Source organism: Mobula birostris, chromosome 23, assembly GCF_030028105.1.
Source record: "Mobula birostris isolate sMobBir1 chromosome 23, sMobBir1.hap1, whole genome shotgun sequence".
Lineage (NCBI taxonomy): Eukaryota > Metazoa > Chordata > Chondrichthyes > Myliobatiformes > Myliobatidae > Mobula > Mobula birostris.
This window is the reverse complement of record NC_092392.1, coordinates 44,197,116-44,216,568: the sequence shown is the minus strand read 5'-3', so window position 1 is coordinate 44,216,568 and position 19,453 is coordinate 44,197,116. Positions and strand designations below refer to the sequence as shown.

Below are 19,453 nucleotides of genomic sequence, written 5' to 3'. Positions count from 1 at the left end.
CCAAAGTCTGGTAAGGAAAAAATACTTCAAGCTGGAAAACAAGCCTTAAAGTTTGTCAGCTCTGCTTTATTATTAGAGACATATACAAATTGGTAGAGAGTTAAGCAGATTGCCAGTATGAGTTCATAGATTTATGGACAGCTGCTGCAAACCAGTAGAATGCACAAAATAGACAAGTATGCAATACAGATTCACAAGAAAGTTTGCCAATGTTGGAAATCCAAGCAACACACACAAAATTCTGGAGGAACTTAGCAAGTCAGGAAACATTTATGGAAAAGAGTAAGCAGGTGATATTTCTGGCCGAGACCCTCCATTTGGACTAGAAAAAAAAGGACAAAAGAGCAATAGTGTGGAAGAAGGGGAGGAAGTACTATAAGGTGGTAGGTGATAGGTGAAACCTGGGGGGTGTGAAGTCAATACCTGGGGGGTGTGAAGTCAATAGCTGGGAAGTCGATTGGTGAAAGAGATAAAGGGTTGGAGAAGAGGTAAATCTGATGGGAGCGGACAGAAGGCCATGGAAGAAAGGGAAGAGGAGAGCAGCACCAGGAGATGATGGGCATGTAAGGGGATGAGGTGAGAGAGGGAAACAGGAATGGGGGAAAATGAAGGACAATTACCAGAAGCTCGAGAAATCCATGGTCATGCCATCAGGTTGGAGGCCACTCAGAAAGAATACAAGGTATTGCCCCTCCGATCTGGGTGTTAGTAGAGAAGGCCATGCACCAATATGTCAGAATGGGAATGGGGAGTAGAATTAAAATGGGTGGCCATCGTAAGATCCCGCTTTTTCTGGCAGACGGAGCATAGGTGCTTGACAAAGCGGTCTCCCAATCTACGCCAGTTCTCACTGACATACAGGAGGCCGCATCAGGAACGTCAGATACAGTAGATGACCCCAAAAGACTCACAGGTGAATTGTCACCTCACCTGGAAGGACAGTTTGGGACCCTGAATGGTAGTGAAGGAGGCGGCGTAGAGGCAGTTATCGTACATATTCTGCCACCAAGGACAAGTACAAGAAAGGAGCTCAGTGAGGAGTAATGAATGAACAAGGGAGTCATGTAGGAAGTTATCCCTGCATAAAGTGGAAAGTGGAAATTGGGGGGTGGGGGGGGCAAGAAAAGAAAGGATGTGCTTGGTGGTGGGATCCCATTAGAGAAGGCTGGTTACACAGCACAGTATTATGTGCTGGATGTAGAGTGGTAGGTGAGGACAAGAGGAACCATAACCTGCTGGAGTGGTCAGAGGATGGAATGAGGGCATCCAAGAAAGAGATGCGGGTGACAGCAGCATTGATGGTGAAGAAAGAATTTCTCATCAGTTCTGGAATGAAAGCAGAGAATTCTGAGAGCACATACAGCAGCGATGGGTGAACTAAGAGAAGGGGAAGAGGTATAGTTCAGGTAGCTATGGGAAATCAGTGGGTTTATAAAAAGATATCAGTAGATACAACAGTTCCAGAGCTAGAGACAGAGATATCGAGAAAGGGGAGGGAATTGTCAGAAATGGACTAGATAAATTTGAGCAACACACATAAAAGTTGCTGGTGAACGCAGCAGGCCAGGCAGCATGCTGCATTCACCAGCAACTTTTATGTGTATTGCTTGAAATTCCAGCATCTGCAGATTTCCTCGTGTTTGCGTAGGTAAGTTTGAGGGCAGGGTAGGAGTTGGAGACAAAGTTGATGAAGATGATAAGCTCAGCAGGGGTGCAGGAAGTAGCATCAATGCCGTACAAGAAAAGTTGGGGAATGATACCAGTGTGGGCTTGGAACACTGACTGTTCCAAGTACCCGACTAAAAGCCTCCCTGTGGTACTCCTCCCTCTTCCCTTTCTTACAGTCTTCTACCCTTTCCCATCAGATTCCCCCTTCTTCAGCCCTTTAACTCCTTCACCAATCAACTTCCAAGCTCTTTGCTTCACCCCTCACCCTCCTGGTTTCACCTATCACTTTGTACTTCCTCCTCCTCTTCACCCACTTTACTGCTGACTTCATCTTCCACTCCCCGCCCCCCCCCCCCAGTCCTGATGAAGGGCCTCAGGCCAAAACATCAACCGTTTACTCTTATCCATAGATGCTGCCTTGCCTGCTGACTTCCTCCAGCATTGTGTATTGAATGCAATACACATTGAACAAACATCTGAAACATAGCCTTCTCATTTATTAATCTGGGACGTCAAGACTAGCAAGGAATAAGCCTTCTTTAGTTCAAGAAATGGCAATTGAAATTTTTAATTTGGTTTTTTAAACTTATTAATACAACCCACTGGTCGTAAAATTGCAAAGCATACAAGACCTTAAAATCAGAAGGAATCACAGCAGGAGTAAGTTAAGTGACCCTTCGACCCCACTTTACTTTTCAACCAAATGATGGCTAATCCAATCTTAGCCTGGCTGCATTGCCACATTTTTTTTTCCTAATATTCTTCAACTCTTGTAGTTCCAACGTCTATCAATCTCCTTTTTGAACATACCCAGTGGTTCCACTTTCTTTGCTGAGGTAAAAAAAAATTCTACCTTAACCATGCCTTAAATAGGAGCCCTTATTTTCAAAATGAGACCTGTTGCGCCAGATAATTCCAGTAGAGGAAATCACCACTCAGCATCTGCCACATCAATTCCCTTAGAAATCAATATGACCCTGCATCATTAAGCGCCAAGTACAGGCCCAACCTGATCAACAACCTCTCATCTTGGGATTCAACCAGTGATCCTTCATTCCAATGCCTTTAAGTAAATAAATCCTTCCTTAAATGAGACCAGAGTTGTATGCAATACTCCAGATGTGGTCTTCCTTCCTCTGAAGATTGCATCAAAGCTTACCTATTTTACTCCATATCTATTGCAACAAAAGACCCAAATTCCATTATCTATTTATTTGCTGCATCCACAATCTAACTGTGTTTCATAAATGAAGCACTCAGATTTATAGAGTGTTCCTCTATTTTAATATTTTGCATGTCATCTTTTCTTCCAAAGTGGGCACGTGCATACACAAACTCTACTTCTAACACCTTACCCACAAATATAACCTGTTGATATCCCTTTGCAGGCTCTGCATGTGTTCCTCAATTCAGTTTCCCTTTCATGAAAACATGGTGACTCCAACTGACATCTAAGGATTTTCCAAATGTCCTATAATATCTTATTCAGCATTCTGCCTGATGACAGATGCAAGACTAACTGATGTACGGTTTCCTAGTTCCTACCTCCTTTCTTTCTTGAATAGCAGTTTTGCAAGCTTCTTTGACACTTCCACAACCCATGGATTTTTGATAGATTACCGTTTTAAGAGATTTAGTGTAACAGCCTTTAACCCTACAAGTTTGCCTCGCACTTTTTCCTCTAGTGACAGAGGACAGTCTTAACTTATTCCCACAATTCCTCAATAGTCTATCAAGGTGTCTTAAGTGCCTTCTACTTTTCCATTTTGCAGACATCCCCCAAGGATCCACATCTAAAGACATTCTTTCTTTCACATACATAAACCCATGCATTAAAAATAGTATTTGCCAATTTATTCGATACTTTATCTTCTCCTTTTTAAAAAAAGTATCATTCTGCACTGGTTCCCAAGCCTCTTCTAGCCTACCAAAATTCTGCAGGCACAATCCAGTTTTTAAAATCTCTAAGCTGGAAAAGAGCTCAGGTTGATGCTGCAAAACAGCATTGAGTATGGGCTACATCTGAGCCACATTACATCCAACGTCCAGGTCCTTCCTTGCAATCAAGGGGATGCATTATTGCCAGGATCTTAGTTTGGTCCTTGCAAATCGATAAACTCCACCCTGTTTGGCCTACACCAAACACAATACCTTCAGATATGTGGACCTGAATACGAAGAGATTAAAGAATCCTCCAGACAAATGGCAAAGGGAACAGCTTCACTTGAAAAATAGTCTCCCCAACAAGGTTACTTTGACTGCTCAAACTGTGCATAGACCCTGTGTACCAAAGTATCAAGTGTTCTATATGTAACAACTGAATTGGAATATTTCTTTCTGTTAGTACCTTCCGACTTTTGTCAAACAACCTAATCCAGAAGAGCACATTTGATCACACATCAATCAAGCACTGAGGTCTACATGAAACACCCTCAAAGCTCTGTAGATAATGAGAAGACAGATCCAGTTAGGTGGTTCCCCAGGTAGACTGTCAAGTTATTTGCTGTCTGCCTTATCATCAGAAGTTCCAAACAAGCATTGAGATCTTGCTAGCCCAATAGTGAAAATTACCCCCATATCAGATCCCTCACATGCAGTTAAATCACAATCAGAATTAGATCTAATATCACTGCCTTATGTTGTGAAATTTGTTGTTTTGCAGAGGCAGTACATTGCAACATATAATAAAATTATAAATTAAAGTATACATAAAAAAAATTAAAAGTGCAAAATGAGGGGGCAAAATACTGAGTAAGTGTTCATGGGTTCATTGTCCATTCAGAAGTCTGAAGACAGAGGGGAGAAAAATAACTGTTCCTGAAATACTGAGTGTGTGTCTTTAGGCTCCTGTACCTCCTCCTTGATGATAGCAGTGAGAATAGTCCTAGGTGATGGAAGTATAATGATGGATGCTATCCTTTTGAGGCATCGTCTGTTGAAGGCACCCTGGATGCTGATGAGGCCAGTGCCCATGTTGGAGCAGGCTGAATTTACTACTTTCTGCAACACACACAAAATGCTGGAGGAACTCAGCAAGCCAGGCACCATCAATAGAAAAGAGTAAACGGTCATCATCTAACGAGAGAAAATCTGCAGATGCTAGAAATCCAAGCAACACACACAAAATGCTGGAGGAACTCAGCAGGTCAGGCAGCATCTAGGAAGAGTACAGTCAACGTTTCAGGTTGAGACCTTTCATCAGGACAACCAGTCAGAATACTTTCCACGATACATCTGTAGAAATTGGCAAGTTTCCCTGGTGACATAGCAAATCTCCTCAAGCTCCTAATGAAATATAGCCACTGCTGTGCCTTCTTCATAATAGCATCAATATGTTAGGCCCAGGATAGATCCACAAAGATGCTGACACCCAGGAACTTGAAACTGCTCATCCTTTCCACTACTGATCCCCTGACTTCTCCTTCCTAAAGTCCAAAATCAATTCCTTGGTCTTTCTGATGTTGAGTGCAAGGTTGTTACTGCAATACAACTCAACCAACTGATCCATCTTGCTCCTGAATCTTGTGAATTTTTGTGGGCAAAAGATAAAATCAGATGGAATTCAGTTAAGTGCAGAGTTATATCCTGCCCATTCAGCCTCACAAAGCCATTCCCACAAATATTCTAGGACCAAGGCCAAAATTGGGAGAGCCAAAGAACAGCCTTACATGATTGTACTAACATAATCAGATGTTGAAAACCTGTCAAACACTGCCATAACAATCGGAACATATACTGTTACATTGACTTATTTTTTTTTACTGTATTCATATTAAAATTATTCTATAATGGACATATTTATACCACATGGTCTCAGATTTACCACTTGCACAGACAAAAAAAAAAACAAATCATGGCAGCTACCCAACAAAAATGGGCATTACAAACATTGCTATAAAACTCTGTTAGCAGGTACTGTACAACCTCTTCCTTGGTCTTGGTACAATATTTTCAATCTGTCTGAGGCAAGGTCCCTTCAAATAATCTGAATAATAATAATCATTATTATACCTGCAGTGAAATTATGGGAACTTCAGATCAAGAAAATATAATTAATTTGTACAAATATGCCAGTAAAATCCAAAATCAACATGAAGAAATAACAAAATGTTGAGATGCTCTTGAAGTAGTTTGAAATTATTTTGTTAAAAGTAACTGTACATTCAAAGCTTGCTTTTCAATATTCTTTGTAACTGCCTCAGCTTTGTTGAAAAATAATGAATTCAAAAATTATCTGCACAAATCTACATGTTCAAAAATTGATTTGGTAAATAATAACATTTTTAGTAGATATTGAATGCCATTCATTCCTACTTGGATCATAGCAGCAAGCATAATAGAAGTCACAAACAGATCCAAGCCCATTTATGTTTCATGGCAAGAGGGAAGAACTTAAAGATAAATTAGTACTTACACAGTAGCCAAATGAAATGCAAAAATCAAAACAATGAGTTGCATTACCAAAATAGAAACAGGTTTCACTGATTCAGTCATATTCTATCAGCAAACTAAAATCAGTATCCATGGAGGTTCTGGGAGGTTTTTCTAAAGCAGGAAAAAATGTTTGATGCCAACAGATCTTTATCAGATTTTACAATTAATATCAACACAAGCAAATGACAATTCTATGTAAACTAGTATTTCCAATGTACAAGTTTACATAGAATTAACTACTACTCACTAGTAATCTTAAAAAGGCATTAATCACCAAAAATGTCATCTCATCCTGCATATCCAGGTCCATCTACATCACATTAAGTGATCAAGCCCTCAAAGTTACACTTGTTCTCGGTAAAGTGTACATTACACCCCCCACCCCCGGCCCATCAGTTAAGCAAGCTTTATTTTTTATCCTTAACTTCAAAAAGTCTTCAAATCCACTCAAGATCTTTTGCTTCATTTTTCTTCCTCTTAATTAACTCTTTGTACCCCATTTCATACCAAATGAGCAAGAAAGACTCCTCTTCTACACTTGCACTCCATCACCTTATTTTCTTCATCTCTGCTTTACCTGTGTTGTGATCATTGGTCACTATCTGCAATTTCCTCTGTTGCATTTTTGCTGAGTGTCATCTTTGGATATCCAATTTGCAGCCATACAATAAGAGAAGTTAGAGTCATAGAATGAGATATTAGGAGGTGGTGATGACAAGATTGCATGACAACATGGTTTTTAAGTAGCTATTAAATGCTGCAGGAATGCACAGGCAATGAGGTTCAGGAAAACTCAGTAGTGAAAAAGCTGAATAAAGTCAGGCATGGAGGGAAAGATTTCACATCTGGAAGTTAAGTTGTCAGATCCAGATTACAAAGTTCAAGCGAAGAAAGTCTAAGGAGATGTAAAAAAAAAACACACAATTAGAATATTAAATTTAAAGTAAGAGAGAGACTTGTTCTTGAAAGTACTAGCAGAGCTAATCATAAATTAAGGCGCATGGAAAGAGGAAATATGGCCAGGAATCCAACATGTGCAAAATTGAAGATGCCAAAATATGCTGCTAGATTAGTGAAATGAGTGAACTCAGATTGCTTGAAGTAGCAGCTCATAAGCAGAGAATGTTGGCTCACCTTTAGAAAGGGCTAAAATAAAGGCTGTGTATCAAGTGGGTCAACCAGAAGCACAAAATGGGGCTGGGCCAGGTGAGGGAACTGAAGGTGATATTACTGAGTCAGGCAGTCACAGCAAGGGAAATCAAAACAGACTTAGAAGTTAACCATTCAATCCTTTAAATCTGCTCCACAAATCAATAATCTGACTGATCATCTATTTTTGTATCCAGTTCAACCCACTGCAAAAACAGATCTTTGGCAGATGTGATCTCTCTGGTCCTACACTTATGTCGGGAACATCTGGACAGTAAAGAAACCTATATTAGACTATTTAATGACTACAGCTCCACCTTCAAAGTAAATTATCAAAGTACATATACTTCACCATATACAACCCTGAGATTCATCTTCTTTCACCCATACTCAATAAACCCAGAGAATAATCATAACAAAACCAAAGACCGTAACAATTTAGGTGTTAAGCCAGTGTGCAAACGATAACAAATTGTGCAAATAGAAAAAAGTTATAATAATAAATAAGGAGAACATGAGATGAAGGGTCCTTGAAAACAAGTCCATAGGTTATGGGAACATTTCAATGATGAGGCAAGTGAAATTATCCCCTTTAGTTCATGAGCATGATGGTTGAGGGGCAATAACAGTTCCTGAAACTGGTGGTGTCAATACTATGATTCCAGGTAAAACCCATCATCACCAAACCACCAGACCAGGGACTTAACACTTCCCTTTGCAACTGGATCCTTTATTTACTAACCAACAGACTTCAATATGACTTCCAGAAAACGGTCCACAGCAGGGGTGATTGATAAATTTGTGGCCTAAGGTTGAAGGAGATGAGTTATACAGCTCTTGTTACATGCACGTGCAGTTTCAACTCTTTGAATGATTATGCAGAAAGTTCGAAGTTATTAGGCCACAAACTTATCAATCACCCCTGCTGTGGACCGTTTTCTGGAGGTCCAAGATGTCGACTTCTACAAAGAAAGGATCTCCATGACCATTGGACTGAATGTGTAAGTGTAGGAGGGAACTATGTTGAAAAATAAATGTGCTAGGTTTTCTAAAATTGACTCCTTCTCCCTTAGGCCATGAACTTATCAATCACCTCTCGTACAAGCTTGCAAATGGTACCACCATAATGAGCTGAGTCTCAAATAACACTGACTCGGAGTACAGGAACATAGAGAGTCTATTCATATAGTGTCATGACAACAAACTTTCCCCTCAATATCAGCCAAACAAAAGAGCTAGTCAGTGACTTTGGGGGAGTGGTGGGGGTGGGGGGGGGGAGTGCAGTACACATGCTCTTGTTTTTATCAACAGTTGTGGTGTAAAGTCATTATCAAATGCGATAGGAATGCCTCTACCTTCTTCAGGATGCTAAAGAAATTTGGTGTAATTTTATTTTCATCTACTGCCTACACTTCTCATTCAGCAGTGACCAAAAACTCCAATGCTGGACACTCTCTCTTTTCACCTCTCCCACCAGCAGGAGATACAAAAACCTGAAAGCACCTGTCACTCAGCTCAAGGAGACTTTCTCTCCAGCTGCTATAAGACTACTAGATAGTTCCCTGGTATGACAACATGGACTCTTGACCTCAATTTACATCATAATCTTTCACCTCTTTTTGACCAGTTCTTTCTCTGTAATTGCTCACTTTATTCTGCATTGATATTGTTTTACCTTATCACTCCATGCAATGATTTGATCTAAATGAACAGTATGCGAGTATCTTGGTACACATGACAAAAATAAACTAGTTTCAATTGCTTTGTGCCTTAGTAATCAACTCAGTTGAGCACCTGCTTTTACTCAGGAGTTCCACTCTGCCTTGGCAGTTTCAGCATCACAACAAAGAATTAGCACTCCTTCCCTTTTCTAATACCTTATTAAAACAGTCAGTTTTCAAAGGGTATCACTGGCTGTTTCTGCTTCTCCCAGATATCTTGTCAATTCTACCATCCACTTGTCAAAACTTCTACAGTATTCAACGTGCTGCCATCTATTTTGTGCAGAATTATAAAAACAATTTTAAAGTGATAGCTTTAAATGCCAGTAAATGTAGTGACATTTAAGATGCCAAAAAAAAAGTTGAGAGTTACAGAGTTATGTCAGTACATAAAAGGTTTTGTTACGAGCACAAGTGGATCAAATGGCATGAACTTGGAGTGTATATAGAACCACTTCTTGAACACTAATTCAAATTAATGTAAACTGCTTAAGTAAAGCAGTCCGTTTGAAAGTAGTGCCCAAAAGTCACAGTTCCTACTTTGAGGGCTTAAATCCATGGACTGACCCAAGCCCAGATATGAAAGCAGGGGTGTTGGGAATGGGGCCAGCAACCCCATCCTGTAAAACCCTAGTGCTACAGAAATGTCAACAAAAGCGCCAAAGACCTTGTCTATGGGAGAGGAAAGCTACATTAAGATGGCCTACCCCTGAAGACAACTTGAAAGACTGGCTGAGAACACGGGACTCTGGCAAACTACCGTCAGCAGTCTATGCCCCAGTAGGAATAACAAAAGACTTTAAAGGCCTTAGACTTGACTCCAGACAAACTGTTTTCATCTAACACTACAACTGGCAGGCACCTAATGGAAAAAATGCCAGTCTTTACCAACAAAGGGACAAATTCAAACCTAAGTCACATCAAACAACTCTATTCAATCAGAAGTGATAGTAAAAGTAAGTAACTCAATGATAACTTGCTCCAGTCAATTTTCTACTCCTGGTTTCAGGTTTAATTAAATTAAAAAGAACTATCCTAAAAGGAACAGGAGGACCAAGAAAGCATCTGGCAAGTTGCATCATTGCCTAGTATGAAAACATCAATTCCCAAGAAAAAAAAAAGTGCTGGACGTTCATTAGTCCATCACAAGAAAAACCCTCATCGAGCACATCTACAAAGAGTATTGTCACAAGAAAGCAGCATCCATCAGCAAGGAACCCCATCAGCTAGGCCATGCTCTCTTCTCACTGCTGCCATCGGGCAAGTGGGACAGGATTCTTAGGTCCCACACCACCACGTTCAAGAATAGCTCATACCCTTCAACCATCAGGCTCCTGAACCAGCATGGATAACTTCACACACCTCAGCTTTGAGCTTATTCTACAAATTACGTAGTCACTTTCAAGAACTCTACAATTCATATCCACAGTATTATTTAGTTTTATTTTAAGTTGCACTTTTGTCTTCTTCTTACTATTGGTTGTTTGTCACTCTTTGTATGTGGTTTTTCATTGATTCTATTGTGTTTTTCTGTTCTGTGAATGTCTGCAAGAAAATGAAATCAAGGTAGTATATGGTGGTAAGTACATAAATGAATAATAAATTTACTTTGAACTTAGACCAAATATGCCTTCAAGTCAGTTCAGGGTTTTATTAAAAAAAATTCTTAAATTTCTAAATACCAACACTCCTGCAGAAATTGCTCAGGGAAGTAAACTCTTAGCAAATTATAACTACTGTTTTCATGAACTGCTTCCCTCCACAAAGGGCAAAAGTGGGAATATTTGCTGATGACCCTAGTTTCAATTTTATTTGTAGCTCTTGTGAAAATGAAGCAGGTTCACACAGCAAGACTAAGAAGTTATTCAAAGGCTTTAATTGTAGTGATCACCTCCACAGGGGAAGGGCCCAACCATTTCAACGTAATTGATTGTATCTATTGAAAGTCCCCAATTATCAATATCCTGATGATTACCACTGAAATTCATGCTCAAGTTGGGAAGAAAAATACTGTGTAAAAAAAACTGTGTAGCCTGCGGCAAGTGACTCATCCCTCCAAATTATTTATCAGCAATTGCAAATTGCTTTGCAATTTTCCTCACTCATAAGAGTTCCAAAAACACTCAATGAGTTCAACCATGTCAAGTAAAGCACAGCCTGCTTGTTCACATCTTCATATATTATTCTAAATACTGACTCCCTCAACCATCAGTACATTACTCCTGGAATCTGTATCATGCACAAGGCACAGTGAAGTTACTTGGCAAAACTGCTTCAACAGATATAATTAGGAAGACATGAGCAACATGGTAGAGGGGAATGCCAACATTTTGTCTAAATCACACACTATCCTCAGCAGAAACTTTGAGTATGATGTGGGACAACCTCCAAACGCTGGGCTTCACAGAACTCATCAAGAAAGAGGACTAGTGTGAGAACAACTCAAGTCTGAATGTAGAGAAAATCAAGCAAATGATTCTGGACTTTAGGAAGGTGCAGATTAACTATCCCCTTCTATGGTTACCATAGCTCCTCTGTAGAGAGTTAATTGCACCGAGTTCGTGGTAGCTCACATCACAGCTGATCTCACCTAGTCCCTCAAAATCACATCCCCGAACAAGGTGGCACAGTAGTGCCTCCACTTCCTGAAGATATTGAGGCAAAAGAAGCTACTCCCACCACCCACCCCCACAAAAAACTAAACTGAATTTTACAAGAGCACGTTGGAAGCGTCCTGACAAGCTGCATCTCCATCTGGTACAGGAGCAGCAGAGCATCGGAATGTAAGTCCCTACAAGGACTGTGAAAATGGCTGAGGGGATCACAGGGGTACCCCTACCATCCTCTGGGAACATTTATTAGGAGCGCTGCATACACAGGGCCTTTAGTATTATCAAGGACCCTATCAATTCATCCAGCATCCTCTTTGACATGCTACCATCAGGCAGGAGACTCCAATGCACAAAGACATGAACAATCAGGATGGGAAACAGCTGCTTTCTCAGGCCATTAGGCTTCTGAACTCCCTGCCGCATCGCATTTGGAAAATGCCACTTGATAATTTGTACTGTATGCTACAATATTTAATTTATGTACTTTGCTTTATCTATGTGTAACTTATTTGTAGATTTAATTCTTACTTTCCTAAGTCACTGTGTATTATATGTGTGTTATGTCACACCCTGGTCCGGAGAAACATTGTTTCGTTGAAATGGTATAGATGTATATAGTTAAGTGACAATAAATTTAACTTGATGGGATTAAGGGAATGCAAATACTAATAAGCCATATGCCAAACCACAGATTTCCCGTTGCTAGGAAAATGGATATTTAGATCTGTGCTCTACTTTTTTTTTTGGCATCAGTTCATCTCTCGTCTCAAATATTATTTGGAAATATAGCATTGCCACCTAAATACCCCCATGTGACCAACTAACCTATTAACTCATACATCTTTAGAACATGAGAAGAAACTGGACCAGCCAGAGGAATTCCACGTGATCATGGGGAGATTGTACAAACTCATTACAGACAGAGTTGGAATTGAACTCAGGTCTCTGACACTTTTGTGTTGTGTTGTGCAAGATTACTCGGTTCTTTACCTTTACGTATACTTTGTCCAAAAACACACCCATTCTTTTGTCAGAAATCAGTAGAAATGCTAAGAATAAGTACAATGAATAAAGTCAACTTATGGTATTATTTGACTCAGTTGTAGCACTATCACAGCTCAGCTGATTAAGCCCACTCAATGACATTTCTTATAATAAAAGCAGAAAATAGTTTAGAATTAATTTATTTAAAGAATGCATTTCAAATGCATTATTGATAAATACTTAGAAATGTGACACTAATAGAAATTGTGTTTAGACTTTACACCAAATATATAAAAAATTACAAAGTGACTTGAAACAATTGAATTTTAATACAGACTAACACTCAGCAAATAATAGCATAATACAAGTTTAATACTCTAATCAAAATGTCAGTTTTTATATTGGATATACAAAAACTATTAAGCAAATGCTAGTGGATTACAAGCTGGATTGAAGAAAACTTAAAATTGTACAATTGTACTGATAAGAAAACAAAATAATGTAGGTTATTTGTTCAATTAGGTTGGATTTCAAGTAATGCTTTTTTTTAAAAAAAAAGAGTTCTGGGTACTTCAATTGACATAGTTGAACAGGAAGCAAAAAAAAAAAAATCACATCTTAAAACTTTGAAATGATCAAACAAGAATTTTTCTTGCAGGACTATTACTGAATTAAAATCACTCCTTTTAACAGCATGTGTGTGTAAAATAAAAGTTAAATTTTGCTCTACATACCTCCAGCCATTTGTTTCAAGGTAACTAAATGCTCCATCAACAATACTTGCAAAAAATTGTCCTCCAGTTATGAAGAGTGTATTAATTGTAACTAATCGTCCTCTCATATGGAAGGGTGCAGCCTCTGCAATATATACTGTTACTGTCATGGAGGCCAGTCCTAAAAAAAAAAAAAAAAAAAAAAAAATGAACATGCAGAACTTAACACATCTTATTTCTTGGTCAGCCAAAGTAGAAAAATGACAGAGGCTACAGAATTAAATGCAGAGAAAGTTTATTAACTTAATAGTATATTCTGATAACCACAAATGCACATTTAAACTCACCTGAGATCAAGATATCACTATTGGATAGTCTTCCAAAAATATTATCACTTTGACTTGCTATTCAAATACACTAAACACAGTAAAATTGATGATTTACCTCATAACTACATAATAAATACCTGAAGGATCTGGGACTTATCCATTCCAGTCTGAGCATCCTTTAAATTATCTTAACTATAACCTAACTGATATTTCCACATCATATTCTACACAGATTGCTCAACAAACCACATGGTCGCATCTTGCTGGTAAAGTGTCCCAGTTCCATGATAAACTGCTGGTACTTAATTAAAAGCCAGTTTGGAATTTTAGTACATGTGCATCAAGAAGCACACATTTTAAACTGAAATATATACCGTGCATTTTCTCACTACACTTAGCATGATACAGCAGAAAAAAAGACTTAAATATACACTCTCACTTGCATTCAGCCATCTATTCATGGATCGTATACCATATGAGATGAAGATGTAATAACTGGATGATGGGCAAGAATTTTTTTTTAAATGTGCACAATATTTTCAAAAATTTGCAATAGATCAGTTATTTACTTCAATCCCGAACATTCTCAAATGCTTTCAAATGTCAAGGATATTGAGAAACTTCATAAGCGTGGAAGAGCAGGGAAGTTTCTGCAGCTGAAGCAACTTAGTAAATTGCAGAAATGAAGTGCACTCTCTCAGATAACATTAACTAAACAGTCCTGCAGTTATTCTGCAACTTTCATGTTTCATGAAGTACCCAAGAACTGCACATGGTACTCATGACTCAATTGTTCCTCCATGTAATCTTATTGGTTCACTTACTGCCCTTATTTCTGAAATTGAAAATGCTGAGAGTATTAAATTATGGTTCCACCTTCTGCACTTAATTTCAAAACATTCATTTTCTGTGCCTTTGACACAAATCAACAGATTTGTTATTGAGTAGCTTTCCTGTTCTGTCTTTTGTACTTCATACATTACTACACGAGCTCCATCTGCCATCTGTTGTAACTGAACTTTTATTATCTTCTAATACCTTTTACAATCCCCCTCCACTGTGCATCAGCTGCAAGGTTAATCATAAACACACGTGCAAGATGGGAGATAATGCAAACTAACCAGAACTTTAAAATACACTGGTTAAGCCAGAGCAATTCAGAATGTCTACATGAACAAGAGTAGACAAAGTCCACGTTGCATTGAAAGAGCAATCTTTCTGGTGCTGCAGCAAAACTGTAAAGCAGAAGCTCAGAATGGCAGTGATCACAACCATCAGGACTGACTGGTGCAGGCGCTGATGTACTACTCGAGCAGTATCCATACAAGCTCAAAATTACACTGTCACTAGCGACTTTCAATACCTTTAACTTCTAGGATATATCAATGGACTACAAAAACAGGAGTAGGACGTGGGATACACAGATAGTTCCTCTTGTTCTCTACATTTGGGCAGCCAGACCGCTCCAAAGTTTGTCCTACACTCTAACTCATGAAACACATCTGATAAGGCTATCAAAGCGCACCCACTGGCATAGGACATAAATGTGGCAACTGCAATTGACCTCACCCAAAGTCACAAATCTACAAGTAGGTAGAGTATTCCCACCCCCCCCACCCCCAGAAGAGTACAGGAAGGCTTGATGTGGCCCAATTTCTTCTTCCGCCCCCTTCAAAAAAAATGCTGTATGTCAGCATTGTACTAGGTGTGTTTTCACTCAATATGCATTATACACAACATTTGTATAAGCTCATTTGTTCTATCACAGAACAATTTCATTATAGTTCTGAAGAAAGCTGCATTGCATGAAGAAATTCAAGAGAATGAATTATGTATTTACTCTCAGGATCCAGGTATTATTGTAGAATAATACATCCCTTTTTCATCCCAACATTTTTGTAGGACAACATCATGATACTAATCAACACCCAATATTGGTCATGAGCCTCCCACCTTTATAAAGTACAACTTGTCCAAAATTCTGCCACATCATACTCAAAACCCATGTCTCTCATTAAGCTTACTTCACTTCTAACTCCACAAAAAGGGAAGCAAGACTTTGAAATTTCCAGAAGTCCCAATTCCATTCATCTTATCACTGGTGACAATGCATTCAGTTGACTTACCTGCAGACTGAAATCCAACTGTAAATACCTGCTTGTTTCATTCTGCCTTTAAAAACCTCATCTTGACCTAGATTGTTTGCTTCATCTGAATCTGTTTTCTACTAAACAGGACATGGGGCAAAGGTAGGTTACTGGCACCTTAGAACCAGTCGCTCCAAGCAGGTGGTACTCATAGTCATGGTTGGCAACTCATCCGGAAAACTTGATCTCAAACCTCTGCTGCCTTGCAGCTACACCCACTCATGAAGACGGCTGGAAAAAATCCAGATCTGGAGTCCCCAAGGCAGTCCTATGCTGAGTTAAATGTAACTCCTATGATAGACAATAGGTGCAGAAGTAGACCATTCGGCCCTTCGAGCCTGCACCACCATTCTGAGATCATGGCTGATCATCTACTATCAATACCCGGTTCCTGCCTTGTCCCCATAACCCTTGATTCCCCTATCCATAAGATACCTATCTAGCTCCTTCTTGAAAGCATCCAGAGAATCGGCCTCCACTGCCTTCTGAGGCAGCGCGTTCCACACCTCCACAACTCTCTGGGAGAATAAGTTCCTCCTCAACTCTGTCCTAAATGACCTACACCTTATTCTTAAACCATGGCCTCTGGTACTGGACTCTCCCAGCATCTGGAACATATTTTCTGCCTCTATCTTGTCCAATCCCTTAATAATCTTATATGTCTCAATCAGATCCCCCCTCAATCTCCTTAATTCCAGCGTGTACAAGCCCAGTCTCTCTAACAGTCCGGACATCCCAGGAATTAACCTAGTGAACCTACACTGCACCTCCTCCGCAGCCAGGATGTCCTTCCTTAACCCTGGAGACCAAAACTGCACACAATACTCCAGGTGTGGTCTCACCAGGGCCCTGTAGAAATGCAAAAGGATTTCCTTGCTCTTGTACTCAATTCCCTTTGTAATAAAGGCCAACATTCCATTAGCCTTCTTCACTGCCTGCTGCACTTGCTCATTCATCTTCAGAGACTGATGAACAAGTACTCCTAGATCTCTTTGTATTTCTCCCTTACCTAACTCCACACCGTTCAGATAATGTCTTCCTGTTCTTGCTCCCAAAGTGAATAACCTCACACTTATTCACATTAAACACCAAATGCCAAGTTTCTGCCCACTCACCCAGCCTATCCAAGTCACCTTGAATTCTCCTAACGTCCTCATCACATGTCACACTGCCACCCAGCTTAGTATCATCAGCAAACTTGCTGATGTCATTCACAATGCCTTCCTCTATATCATTGACGTAAATCATAAACAGCTGTGGTCCCAATACCGAGCCCTGTGGCACCCCACTAGTCACCACCTGCCATTCCGAGAAACACCGATTCACTGCTACCCTTTGCTTTCTATCTGCCAACCAGTTTTCCATCCATGTCAATATCCTCCCCCCAATGCCATGAGCTCTGATTTTACCCACCAATCTCCTATGTGGTACCTTATCAAATGCCTACTGAAAGTCAAGGTACACCACATCCACTGGATCCCCCATGTCTATCTTCCTGGTTACATCCTCGAAAAACTCCAATAGATTAGTCAAGCATGATTTGCCCTTGGTAAATCCAAGCTGGCTTGGCCCAATCTTATCACTGCTATCAAGATATGCCGCTATTTCATCTTTAATAATGGACTCTAGCATCTTCCCCACTACTGATGTTAGGCTAACAGAGCGATAGTTCTCTGTTTTCTCCCTCCTTTCTGAAAAAGTGGGATAACATTAGCCATTCGCCAATCCTCAGGAACTGATCCTGAATCTAAGGAACATTGGAAAATGATCACCAATGCATCCGCAATTTCCAGAGCCACCGCCTTTAGTACCCTAGGATGCAGACCATCTGGACCTGGGGATTTGTTAGCCTTCAGTCCCATCAGTCTACTCATCACCGTTTCCTTCCTAATGTCAGTCTGTTTCAGTTCCCCTGTTACCCTATGTCCTTGGCCCATTCATACATCTGGGAGATTGCTTGTGTCTTCCCTCGTGAAGACAGATCCAAAGTACTTAATAAATTTGTCTGCCATTTCTCTATTTCCCATAACAATTTCTCCCAATTCATTCTTCAAGGGCCCAACATTGTTCTTAACTATCTTCCTTCTCTTCACATACCTGAAAAACTTTTGCTATCCTCCTTTATATTCCTAGCTAGCTTGCGTTCATACCTCATTTTTTCTCCCCGTATTGCCTTTTCAGTTAAGTTCTGTTGCTCCTTAAAAATTTCCCAATCATCCGCCTTCCCACTCACCTTAGCTCTGTTATACTTCTTTTTTAATGCTATGCTATCCCTGACTTCCTTTGTCAACCACTGTGGCCACTTTCCCCCCTTTGAATCCTTCCTTCTCCTGGGGATGAACTGATTTTGCACCTTGTACATTATTCCCAAGAATACCTGCCATTGCTGTTCCACTGTCTTTTCTGCTAGGATATCTGACCAGTCAACTTTGGCCAGCTCCTCCCTCATGGCTCCATAGTCTCCTTTGTTCAACTGCAATACTGACACTTCTGATCTGCCCTTATCCCTCTCAACTTGCAGATAAAAACCTATCATATTAAGGTCACCACCTCCTATTGGCTCCTTTACTTCAAGATCACTTATCAAATCCTGTTCATTGCACAACACTAAATCCAGAATAGCCTTATCCCTGGTCGGCTCTCGTACAAGCTGCTCCAAAAATGCATCCTGTAGGCACTCTACAAACTCCCTATCCTGGGGTCCAGTACCAACCTGATTTTCCCAGTTCACCTGCATGTTGAAATCCCCCATAACTACTGCAACATTTCCTTTGCCACATGCCATTGTTAACTCCCTATTCAACTTGCACCCAAAATCCATGCTACGTTTGGGGGGCCTGTAGATAACACCTATTAGGGTCTTTTTGCCCTTCGTCAGTTCTATCCACACTGACCCTACTTCTCCTGATTCTATGTCCCCCTTTGCAAGGGACTGAATCTCATTCCTCACCAACAGGGCCACCCCACCCCCTCTGTCCACCTTTCTGTCCCTTCGATAGCACGTATACCCTTGTATATTCAATTCCCAGGTCTGATCCCCCTGCAGCCATGTCTCCGTTATCCCAACAACAGCACAGTTACCCACTCGCACCTGAGCTTCAAGCTCATCCGCCTTATTTCTGACACCGTGCATTCAGATATAGAATTTTTAACCCATTTCTCCTCTATTGTGCATAACCCAGCTCCCCGAACTCTCACTGGGCTATACGCTCCTTGAATTTTGTTGTCCTTCTTAAATTTACTTACTTTTTCTGCACACTTAACTCCATGCTCCATCAGACCATCCCTCTGCACATGTAAACTCCTTATCACTCGTTCCGCCTCACCTTTCTCTACTCACACTTAATATTCCGGAACCGTGTAATCCCCACCTGTCCTTTATACTTCATCTCGCTATCCTCTCTCTCATTCTGGATCCCTGCCCCCTGCAAATTTAGTTTACACCCCCCCCCCCCCCCCAAGCAGCACTAGCAAACTTTCCTGCAAGAATGTTAGTACCCCTCCAGTTCAGGTGTAAACGGTCCCATCGGAACAGATCCCACCTTCCCTGGAACAAAGCCCAATTATCTAAAAACCTGAAGCCCTCCCTCCTGCTCCATCCTCTCAGCCACGTATTGATCTGTATAATCTTCCTGTTCCTCGCCTCACTCACACGTAGCACAGTTAGCAATCCTGAGATTGTTACCCTGGAGGTCC

The 19,453-nt window shown here is 40.3% G+C and overlaps 1 protein-coding gene across 2 annotated transcripts in view; it reads right to left on the bottom strand.

The window, feature by feature from the left end:
- Positions 1–19,453, bottom strand: part of LOC140186641 (proton myo-inositol cotransporter-like) — a 184,046-nt gene that overhangs the window by 153,277 nt on the left and 11,316 nt on the right. For both annotated transcript variants that reach the window (XM_072241035.1, XM_072241036.1), the window contains exon 2: positions 13,303–13,462. In XM_072241035.1, the coding sequence (XP_072097136.1) occupies positions 13,303–13,462 (160 nt within the window). The remainder of the gene's footprint in view (positions 1–13,302; positions 13,463–19,453) is intronic.